Below are 15,038 nucleotides of genomic sequence, written 5' to 3'. Positions count from 1 at the left end.
AGCATAGACTTCAATGAACAACAAACTACTTTCGTTTTTTTCTGGTACTGAGGATCGAACTCAGGACCTTATGCTTGCAAAGCAGGTATGGTGCCAATGAGCTAAATCCCTGGCTAATAATTTTTTTTTGGTGGGGGGACTGGAGTTTGAACTCAGGACCTTACGCTTGCCAGACAGGCGCAGTACCACTGAGCTACACCCCAGCCCAACAACTTTCTTAATTAATTCTTGACTTCATCTAAATTCTCTCTCCTTTGAACACATCTTTTTAGATTTGTTTTCTCCTATATAAACACACACAGGGCTGGGGATTTAGGTTAGTGGTTCCACTGCCTGCCTCGCAAGCACAAGGTCTCAAGTTCAATCCCTGGTACCAAAAAAAAAAAAACAACATTAAACACACATACACACACACATGCAGAATAGCAGGAAAACTTATAAACAACTATCAAATTTTAAACATTTAATATACAAAGCTAGTATCATTCCTTTTATTTTCCCTTTGACTCTGTATGCTTGTAATCATTTCTAATTACAATACTTTAGATGAAGAAAAATCCAATTTCCTACTGCATTTATACTTGCTTTCTCATTTGACCCAAAATAGAAATCATGAAAAAAGGAGGTGCTATTGTTTTGATAAACCCTAAATGCTCAGTAAGTAGGCACGCAGAATCTATATGTCATATATGTCATAAATTCTATTCAAGCCAGGCATGGTGGCGCTCATCTGTAATCCCAGGACTTGGGGGGCTAAGGCAGGAGGATGGAAGATCACTATGAGTTCAACGCCAGTCTGGGCTACATAGAAAGACCCAATCTCATCCAAAATAAATAAACAAACAAACAAACAAATCTATTCAAGTATAGGAACATATAAATCATGATTTTGACTATCATTTCTGGGTCTCTATGGGGACTATGGAGCTGAGGAATTGGTAAAGTATGTGCTGTTTTTCAACAGATCAAGTTTATAACACCCCATCCACAATCCTCCATTTATATAGATTGCTGAATTATTTCTGGTGAAGGCTTTCTTTCCCCTTCTTTTAAAAAAATCAATGGTACTTCTCAGTGAGAGGGAAAATATACATTATAGTTGTTTCAAAACAAACACCAAGAGAACAATTTTCTTGAGGTTTTGACCCAGGCTGGCAATACTGTTTTTCATCTGAAATGGAGATGATGTATTTCTTCAAGGATAGCATGATTATATTGAAATGACATGGGGATTTTATAGCTGGAATCCTAGAAGAATGTGTGGTTTTAAATGAAATATTCATGAAAAAACATTGTTAAAATGATAAATTAGCATCATTTGAGCCTTTGAATCCAGAGCTATTTCTGGACTCTTCACTTACATATCAATCCATTCTTTCTTTTTTTCCTATACTAATTGATCTGTGTTTGTTGTCACAATTTAGGGAGTTTAAACTACAGAAATTGGTATCAGGAGTGGGGTGGTTTCCAGGCAGCCAAATTCCAACAAATGTCCACTACAGAGCCATAAAGAACAGATTGTGGAAATAGTGTTTAAACAGAAAATAACTTAAATATCATCTGACCAGGCCACAGGTAAATAAATAAATAAATCTCCAAGAAATTAAGGGCCTCACTATACTTTCAATAAATGAGACTTCATAGGATGGGCTGTTAGAGCTCAGTACCACCATTTACAGGAAAAGTAGTTTTCAGGAATACTCAAAATCAGTAGAATCTGTTGTGAAGCTTAACTGAGAGGAATTGGTCCCAGTTTAAGATGCAGCTGAATCATTTAATTTATAAATTCATTAAATATTTCTTGAGCATTAAAAATGTTAGCCATTGAAGCTTTGAAGTATAGACTAGAGAATAAAAGATCAACAAGGATGGTACCCTTGAGGAACTATGTGTCTACTGGGGAAGGTAGTCAATGAACTTAGAGTTTTATATATATAAGTACTATTATTGTTTCAATAGATAGTGCAGGGAGACACACACAAACGAATATAAGAGGAAGACTGCCTCTCACACAGTGGACCAGAGGAGGTGTTAGCAAGGAAATGAATGACATTTACATTGAGACCTGACAGAGAGTAGTCATTTTCCAGGTAGAAGAAAGTGGGTGGGGAGGTGGAAGAGTCCAGAGATGTGTAAAGCCCCTGTTGTGGGAAAGAGCTTCACTTCCTAAGAGAGGAACAAAAAGAAACCAGCATATACAGAAATTAGTGAACTGGGGTGGTGGTGGTGGAATAATTCAAGATGTGGCCAGGGAGGTGGAGAGGAGAGGTTACCCAGAGACTTTCTAAGACATCTAGAAATCAATTTGGCCATTATTCTAAGAAGTTCAGTCCCTACCTCCTTTATACATAACTCTATAAAGTTACAAAGGACAATTCCCTTACTTTGAAATACTCAGACTGAAGAAAACATTCAATCATGCAATAGATATTAAGAACTAGGTAAATGTGACATTCTCCTACATACTTGGATCCAAACTCCTTTTACTTTTAATTTCTTAAACATTTCACTCTCACTAAAGTGTTTATAGAACTGAAATGGGTTTTAGAGAATATTTAACCAAACCTTAAACACATGGAAAAACTGAGATTCCCTGCTATTCTGGAGTTACCAGCCATAGCAGGACCAGCATTTGTGGAATGTGGAATGGTCCAAACCAGCAGGTTTTATTATATCACAACTTCACAGCACAGCAGACAGGTTCCTGCTCATAATGTTACGAACAGGCATGTCCAACCTATAAACCACATACATCCCTGGACAGCTAGAGGTGTGGCCCCACAGGTTGGAAACTTTTAACATCATCATGGGGTATTTAGTGATTTTTTTTTTTCATGACTCGATTGTGCAGTGCTCAAATGTGGACTATATAGATGACAATGGATAGGGGAGGTTGCAGTGCATTGCTAACTTGGCCTCCTGAGCCCACCCCACACAGTTTAACCAAAATTCTCATGTACGAGACATTGTATGTACTAGTGCACAAAGTGAGTAAAATGCAGTGATTACTGATAATCTCATTTAAACCTATTTCCACGTGTGTGTGCCTGTGATGACTGGTGTTTATTGTTGTTGAGCAGATATGTATGTTTTCTTTTTTAATTATTAAACTTGGACTTGTATTTTTAAATGCTTTAATAAAATATAAAAGAAAATTTATTATTCATATACATTAGCTATATTATATATTTTATTTGTGGCCCAAGATAATTCCTCTTCATTCAGTGCTCCCTAGGTAATCCAAGAGTTTGGACACCCATGAGCATATTGACCATTTACCACATGTCAAGCACTTCATGTTGTCACTTCATTTATTCCTCATAGCTGTATATGAAAAGGGTCATCATCAGCCTTATTCCAGCAGTGCAAAAAGGCCTGGCAAGATGTCCTGGGTCACAAGCTGTCAGAAAACAGTGGAACTAGGATTTAAGGTCAATTTTGTCTAAGTGGATGAAGTATCTTACTGTGCCTCCATAATAATCTGTTGTGGGTTCAGTTATTCCAGAAATCTATTTCCAAATACCTTTGCATTTAAAATTTTTGTTTTAAAATAGCATAGGGAGGAAACACTGTAGATGAATTGAGCAACTTGTATTGCTTTAAAGAAGAGACTAGGGCAGTGACGGGAAACCTTTTAGAGCTTTCAATAATAACAATAGGCTACTGCGGCATGCGCGCCATAGGTTTGCCACCACTGGACTAGGGGTTGGAGGGGGAGAAACATTTATATCAACTCAAAACTCTTGGCACAGTTTAGCTAGTTTGGGTGTATGTACTAGCTAACAAATCAGGCTTACTTTTGCTAAATAAAATGTAGGAATGGGGAGAACTAATTTCCACATTCTCCAAACTCTGTTCATTTTTATCTCAAACACAAAACACCACTAAAGCCAAATAACATAAAGTGTAAAGCACAGCAATTTTATAAACAGCAACACTTCAGTAATTTTTAAAAAATAGACTAAGCTATTTACTAAATATTTACTCACTGGACAGGCTTAAGTATTACTGTTTCACATTATAAATGTTTAAACTTGAAATCTTATAAAGAAAAAGATACACAATTCCAAAATAATACCAAAAGACACATATTTAAAGCTTTTAATAATAATTAAAAAACAACAGATAAAACAAGAAGTGACATTTAAAAAGGCAACACATTGATTAAATCATATTTGAATTTCCTTTTATTTGCTGTAGTAATTCTTATTTTTTGGAGTATTCTTTTCGATGCTCATTTTTTTGCAAACAAAAATAAAGTTTCCCAACATAAAAAAATGCAGTAAGGGTCTCCTTGGGAGCTATAAACAATGGGTGTACTTTTTCAGTGACAACACAAACTTGTAAACCTGATGAAGCAGAAATTGCACCTGATTCTTACATGTTCATGCATATGCTGATACAAACACAAATGCTTTATCTTGAAGACTCAAGAGAATTTTTCCAGCTTTGACCTGTAAAAAACAAAAACTAGGACAAAACTCTGCTTCTAGTGAAGAATTCTCCAGCTTTAAATACTAGCAACACAGTTGTGAAATGATTTGACCTAAGGTTTGACTATAAATCAATTCACAGGTATGATAAATACTGGCTCCTTCTTTAAAAGGCATATGGCATGCATGTGTGTGCTGTGTAGATTATTGTTTAAACCTCTAAAATATTCATCATAAAAGATTTGATATAAAGCATAGAACTTAGATTTGCCTCCCCAGGGATCCCCCACACTCTATCGCTCTGTCGCTCAAACCTGGTTTCTTGTACTACTCAGGAGCTTGCACTATAGACAGAAAGAGAAAGGTGAAAATGAAAGAGGAATATGAAAAAGAAAAAAAAGAAGAAAAATAGGTAAACATAAGAAAGGTTGTCTACATTCTAATAAAGAGAAGAGAATGATGTGTGTTCCTATAAAATGTAACATATTTCTGAATTCAATATATTTCTGAGTTTGAGGGGCCGGGATTTAGCTCAGTGGTTCTGACGCCTGCCTCTCAAGAGCAAGGTCCCGAGTTTGATCCCTGGTACAAAAAAAAAAAAAATATATATATATATATTTCTGAGTTTGGTCCTGACTTCATGTTCACTTTGGTTTACCAAACACATGCCATTTATATTTTAATGTATAAATATCAGGCAATATTTAAACATAAACCTAAATTTGAACAAATGCTGTCCTGCTTGCAGGGTGAATCAGAATGATCATTCAGTTATTAAATCATTATTTTGTGATCAATCACTGTAAATTATAATATGAATAGCTTTGTGTTATTTGGCTTGCTTATTTTTGCTTATGAATGCTACAGTCACAATAAAAGAAAATACTCTTAAACCTCCCTATGTCTGCATAAATATCCATTTCAAAACCAAATTCAGCAAAAGTCACAACAGTTTGCAACAGAAGGGCTGAATATGAAGCAGAGATTTCATATAAATAGTAATATTTACAGCACTATGCCCAAAATGCTAAATTGTCATTTTGGAAGTTGAAGAAAAACTCAAAACAATTTTGTAGCTACGTAATTGTTTAAATATTAGGATTTTCAGTGGAAGTCACAAAATTTCTCAGATTTGTATTAGAGGAAAAACTGGACAAGGAAAATAGCATTTCTAGTGATCCCACTGTTGGAAGTTTCAATCTCCATGCATACAAAATTATTGTCACACTTAGCTATTAGAAAGTGTTCTTTACTTCTCCAATGGAACTCCATTGTTGTATCCATGAAACAGAATTTTTTTTTAACATCTAGTTACTTTATTTATTTTTTCTTTTCTTCTCTCTCTTTTTTTTTTTTTGGTGCCGGAGATCGAACTCAGGTCCTTGCCCTTGCAAAGCAGGTGGTGGAACCACTGAGCTAAATCCCTGGCCATTGAAACAGAATTTTTGAAGAAATGAAAAGAGAGGAGAGGGGGAAGAAAGGGGAGGAGAAGAGGGAAAGTGAAAGAGGGCAAGAGAGGAGAAGAGGGCGGGGCAGTAAGAAAGGAGAGAACCAGCTCCTATTTTCCTCACATGGATTCAATGCAGCATATGGGGCTGTAATACAACCAACCTCTAGCAAACTTCAGACCACAAATTGCATGTTTTAAAAGTCATTTGAATTAAAATTTGTGGCTCCCATGTTTCAAAGGTGTTTGCTGGAGGTGCCGGACACAGCAGAGGAATTCCATAGTGAAAAATCACAACAGGTTCTAAAGTATCATATGCTCATGATTCATTGTTCTAGAATATTCTAGAGTTCTGTCATTGACATTTGATGGTAACCTTGCCTGTATATTCAGTGTGAGTAACCTTGGCTCTTGTTTTTTAAAAAAAATTGTTGTATTTGAAGTCTTTACATCAGATTCCAAGTCTTTGGATTCACCAAAGGATGGAAGGAACTTCATTGTAACAGAGAGCCAACAATAAATCTGAGTGACATTTCTGGGTTTACTGGCCATTCTGAACAGGTAGAAAGAAAACTGTGTTCATATTCTGGCTCTTCCAATAAAACTCTATTTGTGAATATGTAAGATACATTTTCTTGAAACAAAAGACAATTCAAAAATTGCTCTATATCCTCTGTGCCTGTATCATGGACACAAGGTCTAGGACAAAAAATATAAAATAATGAATGATGTCACTGCTGGCAGTGAAATAAAGAAACAAAATATAACAGCAAAAACAAGTTTCACATCATAATGATAATTTCATTAACAAAAATAACCAACCATAGGCCACCCAAATGATCAAAAGAAAAGTATGGGTTATTACCTTAACATTTTAGATTTAAATTTATGACAACTATAATTGTGTCATATACTAACATTGGCTGATATTTATACATTTCTCTGTAGTGCTGAGATTTTCATATACTGTACTTTTTTCATTTTCTCTAATATAGTAGGTATGATATCCTAGAATATTCTGATATATATGATACTATATTTACATTAACAAAATCATATTTTTATTTTTTACATTCAGATTGCTTTTAATATATGATGAAACATATTCAATATCTTCATTTCCAAAAATTTTTCTGTAAAATAGGATGCATCTTACACAGACCTTATAGAAAAGCAATAATACTCCTGTAATTTCAGCACTTAGGAGGCTGAGGCAGGACTGCTACAAGTTCAAGGCCAGCCTAAACTACATGCCAAGACCCTGTGTCAAAAAACCAAAGAAAGGGCCAGGGATTTAGCTTAGTGGTTCCACCCCCTGCCTTGCAAGCGGAAGGTCCCGAGTTTGATCCTGGATACCAAACAAAAAACAAAAAACAAAAACAAAAAAAACAAAGAAAGAAGGAAAGAAAGAAATAGAAAAAGAAAGAAGGAAGGAAGGAAGGAAGAAAAAGAAATAAAGAAGAAAGAAAGAAGGAAAGAAAAAGAAAGAAAGAAAGAAAGAAAAGAAAGAAAGAAAGAAAGAAAGAAAGAAAGAAAGAAAGAAAGAAAGAAAGAAAGAAAGAAAGAAAGAAAGAAAGAAACGGAGAGAAAGGTAATGATACTCAGTTCTTTGTGTTACAATTTGCTTATTTACCTAATGGAGATGACATCGATCCCTACTAAGTTCACTGGGCTGTTGGAAAAATCCAAGAGGTCAATTATGCAAAAGTCATTTGAGATAAACAAAGTACACAAAATGTCCCTATGTTGGTACTAATCTTCTGAGTAACCTGGGATTAAGTCAGGTCCCTTTGGGGAATAGAATATAGAACTTCCTCTACTGTCGCTAGGTGATAAGACCTGCAAGGTTTCTTGGCTAACCGCTAAGTAACCCTAGAGGAAAGAGACCTTTCTAAGGCTGGTAAGAGGTTGAATTTTCTTGGCAATGGAATTAGCTCCACTATTTACTTTGAACACATTAAATCTGAAGCTGGTCTTTGATTTTTACCTATTGCCCCAGAGTTCAAAGAAGGGAAATGATCACACATCTCGAGGACTTAAAGGATCAAGCGTTTTTATCTGAGGGCAAATAAAATCACATCTCTTTGTTAAAGAAGTTCCTTAGGCTTGATAAAATTATTGAAGTTTCCTTTCAGATGTTTTTGTTGCATAGAAATTTCTTATGATTTAGTCCTCTGCAAATCTAAACAATTTTCTTCAGAAATGCCCTGAGATATATGCTTCATCTTTTAACACTGTCCAATTAGCTGAAATCTGAATGCTTCTCCCAGATATATTGTAATTAAAGTACTACAAACAATCATCTTGTCAAACTTTTTAGAGCCCTACATTAAAAAACAAAACGAAACTCAGTGTAGGGGCCTACTTCTATTGAAACTGCCTGTTTTATTTATTTATTTATTTATTTATTTATTTATTTAATTATACTGGTACATTTAAGGTATACAATATAGTGATGTTCATCATTGGAAATTTGCACCTTTACATAATCCATCTTCGTATACAATACTGTTATATTCACCACAGGGGTCTTGTATCTTTACATGATGTATTTTGATTCTTATTTTTTCCCCATTCTCCTGCACTCCCTTGAACCCCTCCATCCCTCCTTATCTAAAAAGACTTTGTTTCCATTTTCTCATTTTCTCATATTAATTCCATTCCCTTCTTTCTTCTTTCCTACCCCTCCCATTTCCCCTTCCCCTTTACACCTTTTCTTCCTATTTCACAATATCTGTTATACCTTTTAGTCCTTATTTACACTTTCAGTTTCTCACACTAGAGAAACTATTTGGTATTTGCACATGTGTCCAATTTTTTCACTTAAGAGTATCATCTCAGTGTGCATCCATTTAGCTAAAAATGTCTCGAGTTTCTTGTTCTTTATGGCTGAGTAATACTCCATTTTATTAAAAAAACAAAACAAAACATTTTCTTTATCCAGTCTCCAGTTGATGGGCAATTGGGCTGCTTCCAAGGTTTACCTATCACGAATTATGCTGCTATGAACATGGGTGCACATGTATCACTGTGGTATGATTCTTTTAATTCTTGGGGGAAGATACCCAGCAGGGGAATAGCTGGGTCAAATGGGACTTCCAGTCCTAGAACTTTGAGGTATCTCCATACTGATTTCCACAGTGGCTGCACCAGTCTCCACTCCCACCAGCAGTGGAGTAGGGTTCCTCTTTTCCCACAGCCCTGCCAGCATTTGTTCTTGGTTGATTTCATGATAGCAGCCATTCATTCTTTCTGGGGTGAGGTGGAATATCAGCATTGTTTTCATTTGCATCTCTTGAATGACCAGTGATGTGGAATATTTTTTCATATGTTTATTTGGTATTTCTACTTCTTTGTCTGAAAAATGTCTGTTCATTTCAGATGCCCATTTTTGGACTGGGTCTTTAAAATTGGGAGGTCTGATTTTTTAAAGTTCTTTATAGATTCTAGATAGTAGACCTTTGTTTGAGGAACAGCAGGTGAAAATTTTTTCCCACACTGTGGGTTGTCTCTTCTCACTGTTGGTGGTTTCTCGGGCTGTGCAGAAGCTTTTTTTTTGTTTTTTGGTACCGGGGATCGAACTCAGGACGTTGTGCTTGCAAGGCAGGAGGCGAAACCACTGAGCAAAATCACCGGCTCCAGAAGCTTTTTAATAAGAAGAGATCCCACTTGTTGATTGTTTGTGCTAGTTCAGGGGCAACTGAGGTTTTGTTCATAAAATCTTTTCCTACACCAATGTCTTCAAGAGTTCTTCCTAACCTCTGTTCCAGCTGGATTAGTGTTTCTATTTTAATATTTAGATCTTTAATCCATTTCAATTTTAGTTTAGTGCATGGTGAGAGATATAGGTCTAGTTTTAATCTTTGGCAAGTTGAAACCCAGTTTTTCCAGCACCATTTATTAAAGAGGCTATCTTTCCTCCAGTGAGGGTGTTTGGCTCCTTTATTGAAGATGAGATGGCTGAGTGTGTCTGGAGTTGTTTCTGCATCTTCTCATCTGTTCCACTGGTCCTCAGGTCTGTTTCTTTGCCAGTACCATGCTGTTTTTATCACAGTAGGTTTGTAGTAGAGTTGCAGGTTGGGGATTGTGATACCCACTACCTTGTCTTTATTGCCTAGTATTGCTTTGATAGTCTAGATGTCTTCTTGTTCCAGATGAATTTTTGGATTGTTTTCTCCAGGACTGCAAAGTACACTGCTGGGATTTCAATTGGGATTGCACTGAATCTATATAGCAGTTTTGGAAATATGGCCATTTTCACTATGTTGATTCTTCCTACCCAGGAGCAAAGGATGTATTTCCATTTTCTGATATCCTCTTCAATCTTTTTTCAGAGGGCTATAGTTTTCAGAGAAGAGGTCTTTGATTTCTTTCATTAGGTCGATTCCTAGGTATTTCAGTTTTTTGGATGCTATTGTGAAAGGAATTGATTGCCCCATTTCTTTCTCAGTGAGTCTTTTTTTTGTGTACAGAAAAGCTATTGATTTTTGTGTGTTGATCTTGTATCCAGCTACTATACTGAATTTGGTTATTAAGTCTAGAATACTTTTGGTGGTGTTCTTGGGGTCTTCTATATAGAGTATCATGGCATCTGAAAATAATGACATTTTGACTTCTTCATTTCCTATCTTTATTCCTTTTATTTCTTTCTCTTGTCTAATTGCTGTAGCTAGTGTTTTCAAAACTATATTGAGCAGAAGTGGTGATAGTGGACATCCTTGACTTTTTCCTGATTTTAGTGTGAAGGAGTTCAGTTTTTAACCATTTAGTATGATATTGGCTGTTGGTTTTTCATAGATGGCTTTTATCAGATTGAGGCTGTAGGGTTTTTATCATAAATGCATGTTAGAATTTGTCAAATGCTTTTCCTGCATCTATTGAGATAATCATATGGTTTTTATCCTTAGCTCTATTGATATAGTATATTACATTTATTGATTCACATATGTTGAACCATCCCTCCATCCCTGAGATGAATCCCACTTGGTCAAGGGTGTACGATCTTCTTGATGATCTTCTGCATTCTATTTGCCAGTATCTTATTAAGGATTTTTGCATCTCTGTTCATTAGTGAGATTGGCCTATAGTTCTCTTTTTTAGTTGGGTCTTTCTCTGCTTTGGGACTCAAGGTGATGCTTGCTTCCAGGAATGAATTTGGGAGTATTGCTTCCCTTTCAATTTCATTGAAGAGTTTAAACAGTAGTGGCTGCAGTTCCTCTCTAAATGTCTTGTAGAATTTAGCAGTGAAGCCATCAGGGCCCGGGATTTTCTTAGTTGATAAGTTTTTAATTATGTTTTCAATTTCATTGGTTGATATTGGGTTGTTCAGAATTTTTAGGTCTTCTTCGTTCAACTTTGGTAATTCATATGTATTTAGGAATCTGTCCATTTCTTCTGTGTTGTCCATCTTATTGGCGTATAGGTTCTGGAAGTAGGTATTGACGATCCTCTGGATTTCTGCTGGGTCTGTTGTAATTTCACCCTTTTCATTCCTAATTGCATGGATTCAGGCCTTTTCTTTCCTTTTTCTGATAAGGTTGGCTAAGGGTTTGTCAATTTTGTTGATTCTTTCGAAGAACCAACTCTTGGCTTCATTGATTTTTTTGTATTGTTCTCTTAGTCTCCATTGCATTGATTTCTCCTCTGATCTTTATAATTTCCTCCCTTGTATGAGCTCTGGGGTTGTCCCGCTCTTCTTTTTCTTGAAGCTTGAGGTGCAGCATCAGGTTGTTTCATTGGGCTTGTTCTGTTTTCCTAATATGTGTATTCACTGCTATGAATTTCCCTTGTAAAACTGCTTTCATTGTGTCCCATAGATTCCGATATGTTGTATTGTCATTGTCATTTAATTGAAGGAACTGTCTGATTTCTTCTTTAATTTCCTCTGTGACCCATTGGTTATTCAGAAGTGTGTTATTCAATTTCCACATGTTTATGAAATTTTTTGAGTTTCTTTTGCTATAGATCTCCAATTTCATCCCACTATGGTCTGATAATATAGAGGGGTAACTTCAACTCCTTTGCACTTATTTAAACATGTTCTATGTGTGAGTATGTGGTCTATTTTTGAGAATGACCCATGTGCAGCTGAGAAGAATGTGTATTCTGATTTTGTGGGGTGGAAGACTCTGTAAACATCTGTTAAGTTCATCTGTTCAAGAGTTCAATTGAGGTCTAGTATTTCATTACTTATTTTTTGTCTAGTTGATCTATCTATTTGTGACAGTGGGGTGTTGAGGTCCCCCACTACAATTGTATTGGTGCATATAAGACTTTTCATGTCTGTTAGTATTTGTCTTATATAGTTGGGTGCACTAGTGTTTGGTGCATATATATTAATGATTGTCATCTCTTCTTCTTGGATTGTTCCCTTTACAAGGATATAGTGTGCTTCTTTGTCTCTCTTAATCAGTGTTGGTTTGAAATCCACTTGATCTGCAAAGAAGATAGCCACTCCTGCTTTTTTTCCAGTTCCTGTTGCATGGAGCATTGTTTTTCACCCTTTAACGTTCAGTCTATGAGTTTCTTTTCAAATTAAGTGTGTTTCTTGTATGCAGCATACTGTTGGGTCTTGCTTCTTGACCCATTCTGCTAGTCTATTTCTTTTGATTGGTGAATTGAGACCATTAACATTGAAGGTTATAATTGATATGTATTCACTTATCCTTGTCATGACTTTTTCTTTTTATTGGATTCTTTCCCTTTACATTTAATTTCTTGTCATGCCTGATGGATTCATTCTGCAGGGCTTCCTGGGATTGTGATCCTCCTTGTCTTTTCTTAGGATATTGCTTAAAATTTTTTGTAGTGCTGGTTTGGTATTCATGAAGTTCCTAGGTGCTTTTTGTCATGAAAGTATCTTATTTCTCCATCTATTTTGAAAGATAGGGTACATCAATCTGGATTGGAGGTTGTTTTCCTTTAGGGCTTGAAATATGTCACTCCACACTCTTCTTGCCTTGTGGGTTTGTGTTCAGAAGTTTGCTGTGATTCTGTTGGGCTTTCCGTTTTATGTGATTTGTTTCTTTTCTCTAACTGCTTATAGAATTGTGTTCTTCTGTTGGGTTTCTGGAATCTTAACTATCATATGCCTATGTGTAGATTTTTTTTTTTTTGACCACAGCTAGTTGGAGTCCTATATGCCTCACTTATCTCTGTCAAGTTCTTTTCCCCTATTTGGGAAATTTTCTGCCATTACTTCTGTGAACAGTTTTTTTTTTATGTCATCTGTACTCTCTCCTGTTTCTTCCTAGACTGCAATCACTCTGATGTTATTCTTTGCACTGTCTAGCAGCTGCTTGATTGATTTCTCATGGTCTCTTACTATTTTAAAGAAATTTTTCTTTTCCTTGTCACTAATTGCAATCCTATCTTCTATATATGAAATTCTATCCTCGCATTGGCTTATTCTGCTGGGTAAACTTTCAATGGAGTTTTTAATCTCCTGGAAATCTGTTTGCATGTGTTTTATGGATTCCATTTGTTTCCTGTGTTGGGATTCCATCATGTTCCTCAGCTCCTCTATTTTTCCATCTGTGTCTGCTCTAGATTTATTAACTATGTCTTGTACTATGGGCACAATCTCTGTTATCTGAGAAATTATTTCTGATTTCATGTTTTCCAGTTCCCCTTTTGTTGCCAGTTCAGGGAGTCCAGGTGGTTGAGTATCAGACTGATCCATCTCATTGTCCTTTGGGGTTCCCTTAGGTGATCTGGAAGTCTGGTTTTGGGACTTATTTACTTATTTCATTTCAACAGATGCAGCCTGCTGTGTCTTTGTTGAGGCAACTTTTTGCTCACCCAGTGGTCTTGAATTCTTAGCAAGCCACCAAGAAGCCTTTGCTGTGCTGCTCATTAGTACATCAATTCCTGGGTTCAGAGTGGTGGCCTTCTAGATCCCTGAGCTGACCTGTTGTCTGGGTGGGCTTCTGGCTTGGACCTGAGCACACTTGGGATGGCTTCTCGCTGGGGCCCCTATGTAGCTATTGTCTGGCAGGGCCTTTGGTTGGGGCTTGTGCACCCCAGTTTCTGTTGTCTGCACAGGTTTTGGCTAGGGTCTCCTTTCACTTATCAATGGTATTGGGGCAAGTCTCTGGGTATTGCTTGAGGGCCTGTACAGCTCTTCTCCAGGTAGGTCCCTGGCTGTGGCTGATGGTATGGAGAGCCTCCGGTTGAAGCCTGTGTGCCCGCGCAGCCCCTTTCTGGGTGGGCCTTTGGCTTGGGCAGGTGTACCCTGGCCTCTGGGGTCAGGGTGAACCCCCAACTGGGATCTGCCTGCAGCCTTGCAGGTCTGAGCCACACAGCTGCTCCCCTGGATCTGCATGTACTTAGGGATGGAATAGCGGGCCTCCAGTGGGACCCAGTGAGCCTGTGCAGCTCCTCTCTGGGAAGGCTCCTGGCCTGGGGGGGATGTCTGAAACTGCCTGTTTTAAATAAGATTTATAATAGGAAATACAGAAGTAGGGGGGAAAAAAAGTAGGCTGGAAGGAAATACCATAAAACAATAATAATCTTTTCCACAGGGTGGTAGAATTATGATTGATCTAATCTTGATTTTGGCTGACTGACCTATATGTATTGATTTTAATACAAGGGTGTGAGGGAGCCAATTGCAGCACAGGAAGAGTCTCAGGAATGCTAGATAAATATAACACCAGAAGAAGGCTCTCAAAACTTCTTTGTCACTGAGAGCTTATCCTGCTAGAGCAATGTTAAATGCATAATAATAGGTTTTAAAATTTTTTTTCCAAAACTGAAATAAGTAAGATTTTAGAAAAAAATAAAGAAATGCATATTCTCTTTTAGGGACAACTAATGTGGCAAAATTTAACAAGGCTTTTAAAACCCTATAGTCATGGAGCTCTATTAAATATTCACACAAAAAAGATCCAGGCGGCATAAAGATTAATGTTTCCTTGGTCACAAGATGTCTAATTGGCTTGCAACAAGACAACATATTCAGCGCATGTGATTGGGGCCAACATGGATGATGACATGTTTCTCATAGGCTCTTCTCATTGTTTTCTCAATTTGCTTCAGGAAAACCTGTGGAATTCGTCCACAAAGAGTGTGCACAGTTTCCAAAAACTTCAGCTGGAGAGGGTAATACATGGATTGAAAGAGATTGTCTTGAAAGGGAAACTATAAAATGATTTAAA

At 36.8% G+C, this 15,038-nt stretch overlaps 1 protein-coding gene across 3 annotated transcripts in view; it reads right to left on the bottom strand.

Annotated features, from left to right (window-relative positions):
* Positions 1-4,094: 4,094 nt before the first annotated feature.
* Gxylt2 (glucoside xylosyltransferase 2) overlaps positions 4,095-15,038 on the bottom strand; it is a 91,592-nt gene continuing 80,648 nt past the window's right edge. For 2 of the 3 annotated variants that reach the window (XM_087182021.1, XM_021266043.2), the window contains one exon: positions 4,095-15,021. In XM_087182021.1, coding sequence (XP_087038147.1) covers positions 14,970-15,021 — 52 coding nt within the window. In that variant the 3' untranslated portion in view covers positions 4,095-14,969. The remainder of the gene's footprint in view (positions 15,022-15,038) is intronic. The other variant, XR_015439500.1, reaches the window with a different exon arrangement.

The sequence above is a fragment of the Heterocephalus glaber genome, unplaced genomic scaffold, assembly GCF_053883595.1.
Source record: "Heterocephalus glaber isolate CG9 unplaced genomic scaffold, H.glaber_assembly_v1.0 deba00001472, whole genome shotgun sequence".
Classification (NCBI taxonomy): Eukaryota; Metazoa; Chordata; class Mammalia; order Rodentia; family Bathyergidae; genus Heterocephalus; species Heterocephalus glaber.
Note: the sequence above shows the minus strand (reverse complement) of the source record. Positions and strands in the feature narration are given on the sequence as shown.